The following is an 18,002-nucleotide window of genomic DNA, read 5'->3' on the forward strand; positions in this document are numbered from 1 at the left end:
GCTAACATAACAAAGGACTTCATCGAGATGGGGAATTAGACTGTTAATTGAATTTTCAAACCTAAACCTTACTGAGCAGCATTACATATTCAAGAACATTAGATTCATAACAATCGAAACAATCATATGGTTATTGGGATATCATTTTGTTTTTAAATGTCTTTCTTTAAGTACCAGTAATTCTGGATTTGATCCAGAATTCTATATATTCAGATATTGTATGCTTTTTTTTTGTATTTGGCATTTTGTATTTTTTTTGTATCTGGCATTAGTTATGTAACTTCTGGGTTAATATTTTAAATGGAAATTTCTGCTTTCAGGATGACACATGAGAATTCCAGTGAACTGTAATGTGTGCATGTATTTGGAGGAGGAGCTTTGGAGAGGTTTGGATGGAGAGCATGGAACTGAAGAAAATGGATTGACTTTGTTCAGTGTCTGAGACTTGGAGTTGTTATTGTTAAGGACAAAGGACAGTATATGTTCTAATAGCTTTACAAAATTGAGTGAAATGTTGTTGTTTTTTTTTTCATGAAAATATATTACTGACACAATGACTGTCATTTGTATTGGATTTTGCTTTTAGATATTCTGCATCTCTATGTCTTAATCTTGGAACTCTCAGGATATCAATCCGTTTTACACTCCACAATCCAACCTTTAGACCTGATTGTAACACTTAATAATGCTGCAAATGGTCATGTCTACACGTTTAACCAGGATCTCAAGTTGGACAATGACAATGAAGCTGATCATCGATTTTTGCTCATTCATTTAGAAACACCATACTCGGTTCCTTCCCTATTAGACTGTAAAATATAAGGAGAAACATACATGGCAATTAGAAGATGAATGAGTGATAACTAAAATAAACTTTCTTCTCTCCAAGCCAAATCATTTATGCACCCTCAAGGAGTTATAACAGCTCTTTTTTTTAGCATATCACCTCCACGTTAATTATGATGATGCATGCAATTTTTGCTAATGTTTTTACAAATAGGAGAGAGAGAGAGAGAGAGAGAGAGAGAGAGAGAGAGAGAGAGAGAGAGAGTATACTATTACTTCAGCTACTATACACGTTACGGTAATAGCTGACAGGATTATGTTACTGGGCTGGTCTTCCATGGTCTTTTGGCTTTAAAAGTACTTGTGGGAGCCCAAAAATTGCTGCAGAGGCACAATGCATTGCCGAGGTGCGTGCGTCAATCTGGCAACCCTGTTGCTGCCGCTCCTGCTGATGCTACATTTTGGACTCATTAGATCCTTTCAAAACGATGCCGTGAGAAGCACCGTGAGCAACGTGACTTTTAAGTATACGGAATTCTTTTTAACAACTCCCAGTACTGACAGTGGGGATGATGGCACTGGTTTGGAGCGGGCCAGGAGGCCTGCTGTCGAGGACACAGTGCAGAAAGTCTCTGAGGTGCAGAAGGAAAAGTCGGAAACTGGACACATAACTAAACCCGGCAAGTAAAAAACTATTTGATTTATATTTTTTGTGTGTTCTGTGGATGAGATGGAAAGTGGTGCAGCATCAAGTATGGATGCATATCGTGTGAGATTTGTTAAAACAGTTTGGTGAACCCTTTATGTCCTGAAATAGCCTATAAAACTAATCCAAATGATTCATCTGCTGTTGGATTCACACTAGAAATCTGTTAAAAAAAATGTGTTGGATCTGGTGTAATGCTTAGAGTCATATAGATTACAGTAAAGATATTTTATTGTTTCTGTCTTTGCCAAGTTTTTTGTATAGAGACATTTACAGGTGTTGTAGATCTCACCAGATCTCACCAGATGTGAAGAGGCGTTTCAGCAATCACAGAAATTACAAGTAAACTTTCATGCAAGTACTAAAACAAGCTGTTGCATGATACTGGAGTGTAATGATTAAAGGACTTGTGTGCACACAATACCACAACAAACTGGTGTTTTGTGCAGTGTGTTGTGCATGATAGGAAGTAGAGTCATCTTTCCACTATGCAAGCAAAAACATGTTGAAAACAAAACAACGTGGCTGCACTTTTTACACCTTGAAAACAGCCAGTTAGAAATGAAACTGTAATTCCAAATATTAATTATTAATTCAAATATTAATTAGATACTGAGCCAAATCATTCAAATCTATGTTAAGTTTATGTTGGGAACATATACAAACCAGTTTTAGATAGCACTCTTTGTTCAAGATTAAAGATTGAAACCTTGCAGTTGTCTCAATAAAACGCTTCATCTAACTGATGACTAGATTTTTGCCAGTTTCTGACTCTTTACTCCCCTTTTCTCCCTTCTACATCTGCTTTTGCTCTGTATCTCTCTCCCCCTATAGACTGTCCACCAGTGGGTTTGGAGTCCTTGAGAGTAGCTGATTACCAGCTGCAGGCTTCGTCATCATTGAGCAGTGGTTTAGGCCCCCACCGAGGACGCCTCAACATACAGGTCAGCCAATGTTCCATAAGTGTGGTTTAATGGTGGAAAATGAGTTTTATATTAGCAGGCATGTGAATTCAGCACTGATAACTGCCTTACCATACTGTGTAATGTTTTCTCTATGTTTGGTTTGAAAAGTGCTTATTATACAAGATGAAGTGTATGTAGTCTGACACTGAATTGTAAATAAGTATAACTTGTGTGTAGTCAGGTCTAGAGGATGGAGATGAGTATGATGGAGCATGGTGTGCTGAACTGAAGGATAAAGAGCAGTGGTTGCAGTTTGATGCTCTCAGACCAACACTATTCACTGGGGTCATTCTGCAGGGAAGAAGCTCCATCTGGAGGTTATTATGAATATTTTTCAATATTTTAGTGTAAGGAAACGCTCCCTACCAAAGTATTTGACTTTTTGCAAAGTAAGACTTTAGGTTTAGCATTAGAATGCCTTTAACAGTTGTTTATATCAGGATGCAAGGTCTAAATATTGTCTAATTTTGTCTAAGCAGTTTATTTATTTATTTTTGCTCAGACTCTTTATTTAAACTATCGAATGCTTCTTTTTTCTTTCTCTGGGGCAACAATTTATTTGCTTGAACTATGTGAGATATTAGAGGTGAGCCAGCACTCTGGTGTTTCAAATAGCTCAGCCGAATACTTTTCCTCAGTTAATGAAAGTAGATCAATATCATAAATATGTGATTGTGTGTGTGTGTGTGCAGCTTACACTGGGTTACCCGGTATAAGGTCCAGTTCAGTAATGACTCTGTGGAATGGCAGCCTTGCAAGAATGGATCACAAGAAGCAGTAAGTATGATGGATACTGGTTTAAGAATTATGAATACTGCATATATAACTGCACAGATGTCATTTTACCAACTTGTTTTTTTTTATTTATATCTCTGTATAGGTGTTTGTTGGGAGTCAGGACCAGGAGACTCCTGTGCTGGCTCTTTTTCCTGAACCTACAGTGGCCAAATACATTCGCATCAACCCACAGAGCTGGTTCAGTTATGGCTCTATCTGCCTTAGAGCTGAAATCCTGGGCTGCCCCATGCCAGGTTTAGTTTCACAACACCACAGCAATTGCAAAGAATAATGATTTAAAGCTAATATCTATTTGTTTTTTTATGTATGTATAGATCCTCACAACCAGTATATATCAGAAACAGAGAGAGGTTCTACTGATAAGTTGGACTTTAGACACCATAATTATGTCGAGATGAGAAAGGTAAAAATATTTCTTCCTTGTATGTATTTACAACTATGCATTTTGAATTCCTTTTTTGATTAGAGCTAATGTTGAAATGTTGCAACGCTGGCACACCACTAAAGTTATATCATTGTTCTTTGTATAGTTACTGAAGGCAGTGAATGATATGTGTCCTAATATTACACGTATCTATACGATTGGAAAGAGTTACACTGGACTTAAACTCTATGTCATGGAGATTTCAGACAACCCTGGGAAACACGAACTGGGTGAGTTATGCTTTTTTGCTGTTATGGGCAATTTCATCTGAATTGTTATAGAGCTCGGTTATGTTACACTGCAGCCTATTAGCTAATATACAAGCTCTTGCAGCAGACCACACATGCATTCCTTAATAACCAGCACTAACATTATAATGTTTATATAAGAGAGGCCCCCTTGCCTCTTAACTACAGGATACAGATAACAATATTAAGGATTGTGTACTTTTGAGCCAGTTGTTTTTTTAATTGTTAGTGCTTCCAAGTTACACATTTTTGTCATCATCTGGTTTTCATTAATGATATGGCCAAAGTAAACAGACTCAGGAGCCAGTAAGGACAATGGATGTTCTTTTCTTCCCAAGAGAAAAGAACATCCAAACTGCTTTACTTTCATGTCACTTTTGAGATCATTTCCAAACTGCTAATCCTTTAATTTTACAATACGTGTAGGAGAGCCAGAGTTCCGCTATGTTGCTGGAATGCATGGAAACGAGGCTTTGGGCCGGGAACTGGTGTTAAATCTTATGCAGTACCTTTGCCTCGAATACAAACGAGGCAATCAGCGAGTAGTTCGGCTAGTGAAAAACACACGTATCCACCTTTTACCATCCTTCAACCCTGATGGATATGAAGCAGCATATGAGAAGGTAAAATTCCTTGACATGTAATAGTATTATGGTAGGACAGGATAGCATGGTAAGGACAGATATGTTGTACCATTAATTGTGCTATCAAATCATCATTACATTATTTCATGGTTTGTGCATCTTTTGAAATGTCTAATATTTATGTTTAAGCATTATGTCAACCTATTCCTGAAATTGTGTTGGGCAGATAAATACCTTTACTTCTAAATGTAGAATTCAAACAAATGTATAATTTTGTATAAAATCTAAGCATTCATGGGCTGCAGTTGGTGTTTTATTAACAGTTAGGTGCTGTTATTACACTGTTCTAACTATATCATCACTAGTTCATTTATGCTGAACCCATAAGTGATTCTCCAGAGATGAAATTCTAAACGAATGGGCTGATAAGTAGATTAGAAAAAGTTTAGTTAGACTAAGATACTAAAATCTGAGAATGAACAAAAACTAGCTTTATTTAACCTTTAATCGGTCCTTGGGGTCTATATGACCCCAATCGACTTTTCCTTGATTAAAAAAAAAGGGTTCCCTTCACCTGAGTGGAATAATATTTTGTGACTTTTCCTACATAATCTATCTATACACACACAAAAAAACTGGCCTTGATTCGGTTGTTCTGAAGGTATGTAAAAAAATCTTTTACACTTCTGGTCTTCGGGGTCAATATGACCCCACATTGAAATGAATGGGAAATGTGAAAAAAACTCTATTTTTTCTTCATTTGTCAAAAAAAAATCTATAAATCCAGCATAAATCAGAAATTTAGATCATCATTTAAGTGATTTTTTCATAAAAAATTAATATTTCATATGCAAGCTTATGGTGTAGTTGAGGAATTTTGTGGTAAATAGGTACAAAAGTACTTAATATCTCCCAAAACACAGCATTAATGAATAGATGAGAAGTAAACAAAAAAATATATATATTATTTGTATAATTAAAAATTTATATTTTTTGTATAATTTCTCCATCAATTGTTGGGGTCATATAGACCCCAAAGACCAGATTTGTAAACAGGAAACGAAGACCTTATGAGGGTTAATGTGGAAATAAATAAAAAAACCAGTATTCACATAAATCAGACTGGACATTAAACCTTGTATTTTTTTCCAAAACAGAAGAGACTAGTTCAGAAGACATTATAAATGGTATACAGTTATACAGGTTGTACAAAAACACAAGTAAATTTTTTTTAAATGCATAGTAAAAAAAAAGAGAGACATTTAGCTCAGGCATTTAGCATTCTTTATTTGTCAGATGAAGGGTTGCTAAAAACTCAAATTGAAGGCAAATGAAACATACTGGTGTGTTTATTTATTGGTTTGTTTGTGTATAATGTTTTTTTTTGCACAGTGCTATGACCACATTATGCATATAATCTCAATAATGTGTGTATTTGCTTTTCTCAGGGTTCTGAGCTCTCTGGTTGGGCTTTAGGTCGCTACAGCTATGAGGGCATTGACATGAACCATAACTTCCCCGACCTCAACAGCATCATGTGGGATGCTCAGGAGCTGGCAACAGATAAAAAAAAAGTCAGCAACCACTACATCCCAATGCCAGAGTACTACACCTCAACTGAAGCAACAGTATGTATACCAAACTACTCACATTTCTGTGCAATATACAGTCATAATAATATAACTGGATTTGGAATATATCTGGCTAAATCTTTTATTCATTGTTTGTCTTTTATATTATTATTATTAAAGTATTTTTCAACTATTAAAAAAATTATATGTTTAGCCAGTCTGTAGACCTTCTATATTGTTTATTTGACTTACTTAAATATTTCTCATGGTATTGCAGTAATAATCTTGCAGTAGGAAAAGTATAATAAGTTTGAAAAGGTATTAAGAAAAGAAAAGGCCAGGGTCATAAAGAGGTTTCAATATCATGAATTTTTTTTTACTGATGGGGCAAGTCTCAAATAAAGCAAAAAAAACCCCCAAAAACACCATGATGCACGCAATTAAAACCGTCTGTGTGGAAACATAGCTTTAGAGTATTACAAACTTATAGGTACATTTAGGACAGATGGAAATGTGCATTGAATTTGCGACTACTCACAAGTTAACCCTAATAGATAGATAGATAGATAGATAGATAGATAGATAGATAGATAGATAGATAGATAGATAGATAGATAGATAGATAGATAGATAGATAGATAGATAGATAGATAGATAGATAGATAGATAGATAGATAGATAGATAGATAGATAGATAGATAGATAACTTATATGCCTACATGAAAACATTTTTAATTGCCTTAAAAACATTTTTAATTACTATAACAGTAATACTAGTCTGAAATGTATTGAGTACAAATACACCAGATTTGACTTCATAAAGAGCTGAAAGCTGATAGCTGCGGAAAACCCCTAAAAGTATTTTTTGTATCAGGCAATAATTAAAGTTCTGGATTTGACAAATGATTTGCACTGATATGGGTTTTTGCATGAAACCCTGGAACTAAAAGGAGTATACACACCACAAACACATGCTAGGGAACACATCTTTAAAGAATGTGAGCACTTCCTTTCCTAAAAAACCTCCCTGCGCTGAGGCCTCCTACAAGAATAACATTAGAGAAAGCAACACAGCATGAAGTAGAACACAAAAAACCTTTGAGGTGTAAATGCTTTTACAATGAATTATTGGGTTCAGCGCTGTTGTTTTAGCAGATTAATCAAACTCGAAGATTTTGACGGGGACTAAAACTTTGCCAAATCTTGATAGTTCACTTTTACATTTTCCCAATTGTTTATCTATGCACACTCCAAACTTGAGTATTAACAAGAAATGTATTGCTTGCAATTTATTTACTGGTTACATATTTAGTAAGTTTCATTCTTTTAATTATGTGAGGTTTTCGTTGGGAGTGGTGAGGATGGACAGGATCAGAAATGAGTTTATTAAAGGGACAGCGCATGTAGGACGTTTTGGAGACAAGGTGAGGGAAGCGTGATTGAGATGGTTTGGACATGTGCAGAGGAGGGACATGGGGTATATCGGTAGGAGAATGTTGAGGATGGAGCTGCCATTAGGGAGGTTTATGGATGTGGTGAGGGAAGGCATACAGGTAGTTGGTTTGAAAGAGGCAGATGTAGAGGACAGGGGGATATGGAGACGGATGATCCGCTGCCAAGAGAAGCTGAAAGAAGAAGATTCTTTTAATTATGTGATAAATCTTTCTCCTGTGTCTAAGGTTGCTCCAGAGACACGAGATGTAATAAATTGGATGCAGCACATTCCCTTTGTTTTGAGCGCAAATCTGCATGGAGGAGAGCTGGTGGTCACTTACCCGTTTGACTGCACAAGAGACTGGATCCCCCGCGAGGACACACCTACTGCAGATAATGGATTCTTTCGCTGGCTGGCAGCTGTTTACGCCTCCAGCAATCTGGTGATGTCCAACCCTGACCGCCGAATGTGTCATTTTGAGGACTTCCAGCGTTACAACAATATTATTAATGGAGCTGATTGGCATACTGTCCCAGGAAGTAAGGAGACACATACATTGACTAAATGATTGATTGTTCACCATTTTAATAACATTATACCCATATACCACAGTGTTCCTTTATCAGTTTAATGTCCTTGTGTTTGCAGGCATGAACGACTTCAGCTACTTGCACACTAATTGCTTTGAGGTGACTGTAGAGTTGTCATGTGATAAATTCCCTCATGCAACTGAGCTTCCTTCTGAATGGGAGAATAACAAGGAGTCTCTTCTACTCTACATGGAGCAGGTTAGTTTCTTTTTGCTTCCTCATCTTCTACACTTTACCGAGAACAAGCTCCATACTGTGACTCATGCGCTGATTTGTCCGGCTCTTTCAGGTGCACAGAGGCATAAAAGGTGTGATCAGAGATAAAGACACTAAACATGGTATTGCAAATGCTATTGTTAAAGTTGAGGACCTGAACCATGACATTAGATCAGGTATGCTTATGAAAACATTGTAGAATTGATCTAATATTATATTTAATAATATAATCTAAGCAGCTCTCATACATGTTTACAAACATGACATTTTCTTGTGTGTTGCAGCTGCTGATGGTGATTACTGGCGCCTGTTGAACCCTGGCGAGTATAAGGTGGTTGTGTGGGCAGAGGGCTATTTCCCAGCGATGCGTCACTGCTCTGTAGGTTCAGAGCCACAGGCCACCATCTGTGACTTCAACCTTGTTAGAACACCACAAGAGCGCATCAAACAGATCCTGGCCAAAGGTGGGAAGATCCCCCGGGACGAGCAGCTCCACATCAGAGCCATGCGAATGCGTAAACTCAGAGTCAGCACCAAAATTCTGAACCGCCGGCGTGAGCAACAGCTGCGACGTGCCAAAGTCAAAAGAGACTGAATGGAACGCTGGAAAATCGCAAAAGACAGAGACAAGCCAATCCCTCCTCACACACTGTGACCATGTTTAGATAGAAGGAAAGTAGAAAGTCGTAACCTATGAAGTTGCGGGTCATGCAGCATTTCCAACATGCAGCATTTGGGAGTCTTAACTCAATGGCTTGTTTATATTTGACATTTTTAACTGGGCAAAAAGACCCAAGTATTTTTTCTTTTAAAAGGTTCACTTTAAAAGGTGTTCACTATTCAATTTCTGTCTCATCTCTGCTCTGCTCTTAAACACTGAATGTTTTTATAAATAATACGTGTGTGAAGAACTCCCCGGTGAAAATGGTACGGTGTAGCTGGTTTTCTACACCTATAGTCACATGTAACAAATTAGACCATTTATTATTCATTTTAATAAAAAAAAACCTTGTTTAAAATGTTCCATTGCAGTTGCAGTGTCTGATATAAATAATGTCAAAAATCACTGCTGAACAGAAATCTAATATTCATTAACTTATCACCCGTGACATATTTATCCTGGTCCTGGTGGATCCAGAGAACATTCACACACTCAGTTACACCTAGACAAACAGTGCATGTGTTTGAGAGGAAACAAGAGAAACGAGAGGAGAACTATACAAAATACAATATTATTTGCACAGATCAGGATCGAACACTGGAGCTGTGAGGTGGAAGTGTTAGGCTCTATGTCAATGTGCCACCCATAGGAAATATTGAAAATCATAAAACATCAAGACTGGTTTCTTTCCAGATTGCATATTCAAATTACTTTCTATATCTGTTTTTTGGGGTTCATATCAGGGCACAGTAAAAAAAAAAAAAAAATTATTAGCTTCAGATAGCTCTTCAGGTCAAACCATAGCACATGCTGCTTCACAAGGGTCAGCAGTATTGCTTAGTATTTCCTGATGATGATTTTCATGCTTGAACTGATATACACAATTTAAGACTAATATCTTGGTGAAGATGTTTGCAGCGGCACAACGAACGACTAACTACAACAAGCAACCTGGACACTGGAAATAACCAAGACAAATGCTAGATATTAGGAGAGTATATGGTTGTCCCTACTCAAAAAGTCACGTCTCATAAAAGAGAATGAATAAATTATTAAATCAGGTTTAGGGGCTTCATGCAAGATCATAAAAGAATTTAGTCAAATAAAAGGAATTATTACAATTGTTTATCAGTTAAACACATTTCAGCTTGATGCAGCTATGTTGTTAATGCTATGGCTGATAGCAGACATTTCTGCAAAATGTATTTTGAATACACAGTAATATAATTTTATTTCCAAATATAATTTAATCAGGCTGAATGACATGTCAACCCACATTCAGTTAAAATGCTTTGGGCAAAAAGTGACAAAAACTCCCAAAATCTTTATTGTTTTGTACCACGGACATTATTCTGCGGCTCAGTGGCGCACAGATCAGCACAGGAATGCTGCTCCCTCCGAGACCCTCTTCCTCCTTCCCAGATGTTTTAAATATGTAATCTAAACATTGCAGAAGAACCAATCATCCTCATTTCCATTAAAGACTAAATGAAAGACAGTGCACATTACGCAACTTCCAAAGAAGTGCTAGACTCTGACACAGTTATAACAATTTCCCCATAGTCCTCTCTTTCTACAGTTCCCAGAACATGATGGCTCAGCTTCTAAATCAACCTCAGTAAATGTGCATACATGTTCCTGGCATGGCCTGAATTTGAGGTATAGGCAACAGTGTTGATTCAGCTTGTGCCATCTGGGAGTGTTTTGTGTGTTTGAGAGAAGACGGTATGGTAGTCACTACCTCACTCGAGGATCATCATCGCCTAATCTACCAGCAGACGCACATACTCGCACATTCGCACAAACCTACTGCTTGAACTATGTACAGATTGAGACCCGCAAAGAAAATGTCTTCATTTAGTGTCTCAAGAGGCAAGCTGCCTTTCGAACAACATACAATCACACGAACACCTCATTTCTGAGCTACGTGAACACTGATCTGCTAAAAAAAAAAAAAAAAAAAACATTTGGCAGAAAACACCATCCATTACAACATTCAGTTTGTACTGCTTACATTCAGAGCTACTTTACATGTTAATGATACTGTTGTGGGGGAGGTTAGCATTAGACATGCAGGTCAGGCTTGGACACCAGAGAGTGGTCATATGCAAAAGGTATAAAAGACTGCAAAATAAGACCTGCAATCTCACTACCACCATGAGCACAAACCAGCACTCTGCATGCACCCCCTCCCCCTCCCCCCAATCAGAGACATGCAGTGTGAAAACCGTTTAATTGCTATTTCACTCTTTACTGCACACGTACATTCGAAAGTTGGAGTGATTACACGAGAACAAGAAAACAAACTGCTATAAAAACACTCAAATCAGTTACACAATCCTGCACTCACACATTGACACTGTGAACATGAACCCTTTGAAGGCGTCCACCTGCCAAAAACACCGTGATTGTGGCAGTTAAAAGTGGGGTTGGTAGAGTGCTACACGTCCGCTGAGGCAGCCTGAGGCCAGCTGACAGTGTGTGGGTGAGAACTTTGAGGTGAGCACTACGTCACTGTGAGAGTAGATGGAGCGAACCTCGCGCAGCAGCGCCGTACGCTCGGGTACACACTCCTCGAGCTCGGCACAGTGCTCGTCGAAGGCCAGCAGACGCACACCATACCCATACGGAGAACAGATTAGGCGACCGTCCGGGCTGAAGCACAGCTCCTTGATGTAGCCTCGGCCCACGTTGGCCTCCTCAATGTAGTGCGTGAGGCGCAGAGAGCAGCGAGGAGATATCGGCAGCCGAAGAGGAGCTCCCTCCTGAAACTCGTACACACATGTCCACTGCAGAGAGACAAGCACAGCAATCACACAGTTTGCAAATCAACCTGTGCAGCATTACACACACTTCTGCTCTTAGATCTGGTGACAAAGGTTATCTTCAAATGCTTATCCACTTAATAATTAATTTAGGACAATAAATCAGACAAATCGAAGGTGTCTTGTTTTGCACTGGCACATCACATTAGCATTCATGACTCTGAATTTGACACAGGGAGAATAAACAGAGTTCTCTGTTTCTGGTGTCTGACATGCCTTTTCTCATTTATTGTCTTTAGCTAGTCTGTCTGATGAGCTGCGGTCAGCTAATTTACTTCCATAAAAGCATGCGATTTGCAAAGCTAAAACAGAGAACCTGTTACAGATCTGTTTTCTGTTTAGAGTCTGTAAAATATTGCCAGGTTTTCCCCCTATTTCCTTTTGGCTTTGCTCCAATTTTTCTTATTTTATACTCAGGATCAGTCCACTGAAATACTTTGGTCTGCATCTTGACTGCTTATCTAGGTGATTTACACTGAAGGGAAGCATGGCTGCTGGGGGCACAAAATGTTTTTTTTTGCACACGTACAAAAGTAACAGGGAAAAAACAATAAAATAAAAAAATAAAAATTGTGGAACACTATCCCCGCCAGATACGATCCTATATAAGCAATTTACTGTCTGTCCCACATTCCCTGGTATGTACAATGATGTTTAGAAAGACTTCTTAGGCTTGTCTAACTGGTGCAGTGAAAGCCAGTGATGGATTGTCAACCTCAAATCACAGAGTAAAGGCCAGCAAATATTTCCAGCTAATAGCCTTTTATACAAAGCTTCAGAATGTTGTTGTGTTTATCGCAAGTGATCTATAACTAACTGTTCCATGCAGAAGTAACTGGTATCTTTCACCACAAGACAGAAATGTCTAACAGCGGACCAATAAAAAAAAAAAAAACGTAAATGCAATTCTCTGTCCTCTGTCCATGACTCGGGGTCCATGGGCTTTTTTTCCGTCTACACTTTAAATAAACGTAGATATAATACACTTAATGTCATTTGGTGCAGCAAGTTAAGAGTTATTCTTCCATCTACAATGCTATAGTGGTTTGCTCCTGACCTCTTGGTCATCCATGTTGCTGGAACAGCGCAGGAGTGTGGCCCAGCCTTTGGGGTGCAGCTGCAGTGAGGTGATGCAGTTTCCACGGTCCCTCTCACCCGGGATCTCGGGGGTCAAAACTTCCAGACTGTTCCTTGGAGACAAACCTGAAAAAACACACACACAGTTAAGTAGAGCCTAAAAATATATTTAAAAAAAATTGTTCACTTTGTTCTTGAAATAAATATACAATATATAGTGTCCAACTCAAGCTCCCAATCATTTGGAGAATCAAAGTTCAACTACCAAAGACACAGTGCCCAAATTAGTAAAATTGGTTAAGAGAAATGGCATCATATTTTTGGTCAGTAAGAGTGACAGTAGCCAAGATGACTAGTAAGGTGTCTGTAAGATCATTTATAGAAGTATTAATCATTCTTATTTATTTATTTATTGTTTATTAAACTGCCATGACATTAGCAGCAATGTAGGATTCATATACTAGTCACCACCCCAGTGGGTGAGAATTGACAAATAAACAAACTTTGAGAAAATGTGGTCAAATTTAAAATCAACTAACCCTCTCTATGCGGATGAGCTTTGCTGTCATTGCCATGGCGAGAGCCTGGTGTCCTGGCGCCTGTTGAAGAACCTTCTAGAAGGAGAAATACATTTTTTTTTAACATTTTGCAATTTCTGTTTACCCTATAATACATTTGGAACAGTGGGACACATGGCCTAGAATGGGATTGGAACATCCCATTTCAGATTACACACACGTGGTTTTTGGAACACGCCATTCCAGATACAGCCCCTTTTTGGCTGTTATAATAATTTGCTTTCCAGTAGATCCAGTAGATTAAGGCACATAGCTGTGGAGATTTGCCCATTCAGCAACAAAAGCTTTACTGAGGTCAGGCACTGATATACTGAGACTTTATGCAGTTCACTTATTGTACAGCAACTTTGGAAAACCATAAAACTCATTTGGTACACAGGAGCATTGTCATGCTGAAGCATGTTTGGGCTCCTTAGATCAAGTAAAAGTAGACTGCAACACTTTGTAACTCATGACTATCATGAGCTTGTAAGAAATGTTAAAAACATGCAAAAGCTGCAACTAAAATCTCTGACCTTGGATAAAGATTAAAAAAATAGTTTGAAACAATTTTGCTTCTTGTTACAGCTGCACATTGTTTCTTCTGCTGCCGCTTGTCAATGCATGTGTAGTGCAGATCTGCTACAAGTAATTCAACTAAACTGAAAACTTATCTTTCGTAAACATAACGTGTGTACAAAGTTTAACACCCATACCAGTGCTCAGTGGGGTGCGTCGGGCCCGTAAGATGCGGTAGCTGCCGACCTCTAGGCTCTGGGTGAGGTCAAGGTCATGCAAGATGAGCAGATAACCAGAGGAGGTGGAGATGAGCATCTTACTGCAGTCTGGCGTTAGACGCATTCGCATCAGATAGCGTGTGTGAAAAAACTTCTTATGGGGACAGCCGTCTTCTGTGAACCTGCAAAAAATACACACCAGTCAGATCCCATATAATGCATGCGGCACACCAAAAGGTAGAGATTCCAATAGCACAAACCTGTTGGTGTCCCAGGTGATGACATTTCCATCAAAGCCAGACGTAACAAGTAACCGAGTGTGTGTGTCGTACTCAATATTCTTCACCCAGCTAGCATGGCCGTGCAACGAACACACCTTTGAGTTCAGCTTTCTCAAGTCCCACAATGCAATGGTGGTGTCATCAGAACAGGTGGCAAACAACCGGTTATCAAGAAACCTGCAGAACAATGCAATAATCAGTTTGTAAACAGATTTCACATGTCTAGGTGACAATGATTAAGTTTTTGGGATATTAAATTCATATATATATATATATATATATATATATATATATATATATATATATATATATATATATATATATATTTATTTATTTATTTGCGCAAATTCATTTTAACGGCACTTATTTTATTAACGCTCAGCACGCATTTGTTAGACCATTTATATTATAAATATAAATACATATAAAAGGAACAATTTTTTTTTTTTACATTTTTTAGCACTAAACATTTTTGTACCGATGTGCCAAGCCTCAATTTAAGTACCAAAATCCACCATAATGCACACATCCGGCAATTAAAACAGTCCGTGTGGAAACCTAGCAAAAGTTATTTTGCTGTTAAAACACAAAACTTACTTTAAAACATTTACAATAATACTTTGTCTTTATGCTCTATGTTAAATATGGTTTCACTAATAATAAACATACGTTTTCATAAAACATCCATATTAATTTAAATAAAAAATATTAATTTAGGGTACATTATGAACAGATAAAAATGTGCGATTAAGTTGCAATTAATCACGAGTAGGGCTGAAATCAAGTAACAAGTAATTCGAATTACATCTACGAAAGTTCGTTTACATCACATCCATTTTATTTTGCCTAATTCTGACTTTATTTCTCGCAATTCCGAAAAAACCCCCAGAGAAGATTCAGGTCAAAGAAACGACAAAGTTCCCAAATCATCTATGCTGGGATCATTTCAAACTAAAACATAAAGAAAACACAGTACAGTGTGTTTACCTTTTTATAAAGTCATTTAAAAAAAATTTTTTATATTTTTATTTATGAGTTTTATTATTTATCTTTTTTTATTTACCACAGAGCTGTAACTCCTAACTGTGATGGCTCAGAGGGTTATAACAAAATGTGGAAAAAGCGAAGTGCTGTGAATAATTTGCAGGTCTTTAATTTACACCATTAAATGTGAGTTTTGTTTAATACATTTTTGGACAATTAATCCAGTGTGGTTTCTTTCTAGTTTTTAAGTGCAACATATCAGCTATCTGCATTGAAGTGCAAATAGCGGCTAAAATGTTCCCCGGATTTGCTTTGGTGGTTTCAGTGGCAAGATTTCAATCAGTTTTAAATCAGTATAGTCCTGGACTGTGGGATGCACAAATGGAGCATATTCAGCCAGGCTCTTAGATGATATACCTGATGTTGTTCACACAGTCCTCATGAGCCTCCACCAGAGTTTTGATATGTTTGGACGAGACGGGATCAAACAGCAGCACTTCTGTCTGCTCACAGGCCACAGTCAGCACTGACCTAAACAAACAACAAAAAAAATCCACTTTCTCTAGCTCTTGTTGACTAAAGTGCAGCCTCAGATTTAGACCTTTAAAAAAAGAAAATCCCAAATCATATGACAATCAATCTGATCTGTTTTTAATTTCTCTACGAGTTCAGGCGCTAAGCACCTGTCTTTGCGAGCTCTCATTCACCTTTGTGTTTTTTTTTTCTTTATTATGATTGTGTTTCTCAGTGTGTTCACACAGGCACACAATATGTGTGGAGATGGAGTTTAAGCTTGCTTGGGATCATGGATAATGGAGAGCTTTCCCCCCCCTTACACACACCAAGCATCACTAAATCAGGAAAATCCACATGAAAGACTTTCTGCTTTCTTTTGACAACCACTCATACCAGGGCCTTCATCTGGGTTAGGATTTAAGACAGGAGCCCGTTTTTTTTTTTTTTTTTTTTTTTTTTTTTTTTTACACTTTACCCCTTTTCAAATATCTCTCCATTGCTGTCAGGCCTATTTGCCAACCCGCATTATTATAATTATTTTATCATGAATGAAAGACAGCATTGCGCTGCCTACACCGCCACCTACTGGCAAGGAGGAGTATTCCCGTTACTCTGCCAGTGCTACGTCAAAAACACAGGCGCTCGAAAAAGCCAAATTATTTTCAGCTAGTAAATAAATTCTCTTTGCATTGATTAAGTGTAATTGGATCATTTCCTACAGCTCACTTATGGTTGAAAACCACTGCTTTAGTGAGTCTATGAGCCGATGGGAGTCTTTCTTACCCGTCCGGTGAGTACTCCAGGTTGAACACGGCACCGTGAGTTTGGGTGCTAAGGTTCATCGAGTCCCTCGCAGGACTCATGGAGGAATAAAGTCTAGTCATAGTCCGAAAATTGTCCCGGGCCGGGTCCACAAACGGCCCTCTGCGCACACTCCGGTTCCGCAGCCACGAGAAGAGCGACTCGCGCGCAGCGAATCTGGCGCTCGGGGCTGCGACGTCCTCCGCCGACTCGGACCGCGAGCCGCGCTTGGCTCGGGACTTCATGCGCCTGCACGCCGAGGGCGAAGGTCTCGACCGCGCGTCCTTTTCTTCTCCCCCCTCCGCCGCCTCCTCCTCATCATCATCTTCATCATCCTCGCTCTCGTCCTCACGGAACACCCGGTCGGAGGCGCGTATAAGCCGAGCTTCCTCTGGTTCGCTTCTGTCGCTCGGTTGGCCCGAGCTCATGATGGCAGTGGCGCGCTCGGCGGCTCCGTTTTGGAATCAACAAACGGACAGAGCGGCCGACTCACTGTTTCTATTCACTCCCTGAGCGATTTGCTGTTAGTACCGGACAAACCCGTACCTGAGATAGAACCACAAATCCCCGTTAACGCAAACAACCAAACCGATTCGAGTACGCCGAGACAACAAATGACGTATTTCCGGTTCCTTCCTCAGTTGGAGCTTGTTAAAGGCACCGTTGTCACTAAAGTTGTCCCTGAAAGACAAATGCGGCACCTGTAACCTCAAGATATTTATAAAGCCATTCTTCATATTTGACTGTTCTTTTACGATTATATCCCACTTAATCTTATTTTCCTCTCTACTGAGTTTAAAGCGCTTAGACTGCTGCTCTGTTTAGTCAGAAAACACGCCTGTTCAATCATTTTCAAAAAAAAACATTTCTATGCTTTTAAGGTGATTTAGTGAAAATTATGCTTTTACCAATCCACCATCCACATTTATTTTATTTCTAAACGTTTATTTCTTAAAAATATGATCAAGCCTTATGAACCTGTTAATTTTATTTAAACATATTGAAATGTACAGCATGCTTCAATCACCTAATAAGTGTGTGTGTGTGTGTGTGTATATATATATATATATATACACATACATACATACATACATACATATATACATACACACACACACATACATATATATACACACACACACACTCAAAATGTTATGAATAAATAATTATTATAAATAATTGTTCTATATTATTTAATATGGTGTGAGGTGTAAAGAAGAAAACAAAAAAAATCTATAAT

At 38.3% G+C, this 18,002-nt stretch overlaps 2 protein-coding genes across 3 annotated transcripts; one reads left to right on the forward strand and one right to left on the reverse strand.

Moving 5' to 3' along the window:
• The first annotated feature begins 663 nt into the window (after positions 1–663).
• Positions 664–9,342, forward strand: cpxm1a (carboxypeptidase X (M14 family), member 1a). Its single transcript, XM_083540296.1, has 13 exons — positions 664–1,466; positions 2,327–2,436; positions 2,635–2,774; positions 3,150–3,234; positions 3,338–3,488; positions 3,570–3,658; positions 3,786–3,909; positions 4,354–4,550; positions 5,960–6,139; positions 7,762–8,056; positions 8,166–8,305; positions 8,397–8,499; positions 8,608–9,342. Exons 1-13 carry the CDS (start codon positions 1,181–1,183, stop codon positions 8,916–8,918), a joined length of 2,211 nt encoding a protein of 736 aa, XP_083396422.1. The 5' UTR covers positions 664–1,180; the 3' UTR covers positions 8,919–9,342.
• Positions 9,343–10,208: 866 nt separating this feature from the next.
• wdr32 (WD repeat domain 32) lies at positions 10,209–17,561 on the reverse strand. Of its 2 annotated transcripts, none has more exons than XM_083540304.1 (7): positions 16,745–17,561; positions 15,863–15,976; positions 14,441–14,638; positions 14,160–14,362; positions 13,426–13,497; positions 12,867–13,012; positions 10,209–11,773 (listed from the first exon to the last, which is right to left on the reverse strand). In XM_083540304.1, exons 1-7 carry the CDS (start codon positions 17,188–17,190, stop codon positions 11,402–11,404), a joined length of 1,551 nt encoding a protein of 516 aa, XP_083396430.1. In that variant the 5' UTR covers positions 17,191–17,561; the 3' UTR covers positions 10,209–11,401. The 2 variants fall into 2 exon arrangements, with proteins under 2 accessions (XP_083396430.1, XP_083396429.1); XM_083540303.1 differs by having other exon boundaries at positions 13,426–13,500; positions 16,745–17,557.
• Positions 17,562–18,002: the final 441 nt, after the last annotated feature.

This window comes from Silurus aristotelis, assembly GCF_946808225.1.
Source record: "Silurus aristotelis genome assembly, chromosome: 4".
Lineage (NCBI taxonomy): Eukaryota > Metazoa > Chordata > Actinopteri > Siluriformes > Siluridae > Silurus > Silurus aristotelis.

What these genes read in the sequence shown, in the direction of transcription:
- cpxm1a (XM_083540296.1), top strand. Translation starts at nt 1,181, where the DNA reads ATGCATTGCCGAGGTGCGTGCGTCAATCTGGCAACCCTGTTGCTGCCG. An exon ending in ATTATGTCGAGATGAGAAAG is followed by an intron (nt 3,659 to 3,785) that starts GTAAAAATATTT and finishes TTCTTTGTATAG; the next exon opens with TTACTGAAGGCAGTGAATGA. An exon ending in ACACCTCAACTGAAGCAACA is followed by an intron (nt 6,140 to 7,761) that starts GTATGTATACCA and finishes CCTGTGTCTAAG; the next exon opens with GTTGCTCCAGAGACACGAGA.
- wdr32 (XM_083540303.1), bottom strand. Translation starts at nt 17,190, where the DNA reads ATGAGCTCGGGCCAACCGAGCGACAGAAGCGAACCAGAGGAAGCTCGG. An exon ending in GACTGTGTGAACAACATCAG is followed by an intron (nt 14,639 to 15,862) that starts GTATATCATCTA and finishes ATTGTTCTGCAG; the next exon opens with GTTTCTTGATAACCGGTTGT. An exon ending in GCAACATGGATGACCAAGAG is followed by an intron (nt 11,774 to 12,866) that starts GTCAGGAGCAAA and finishes GTCTCTCTGCAG; the next exon opens with TGGACATGTGTGTACGAGTT.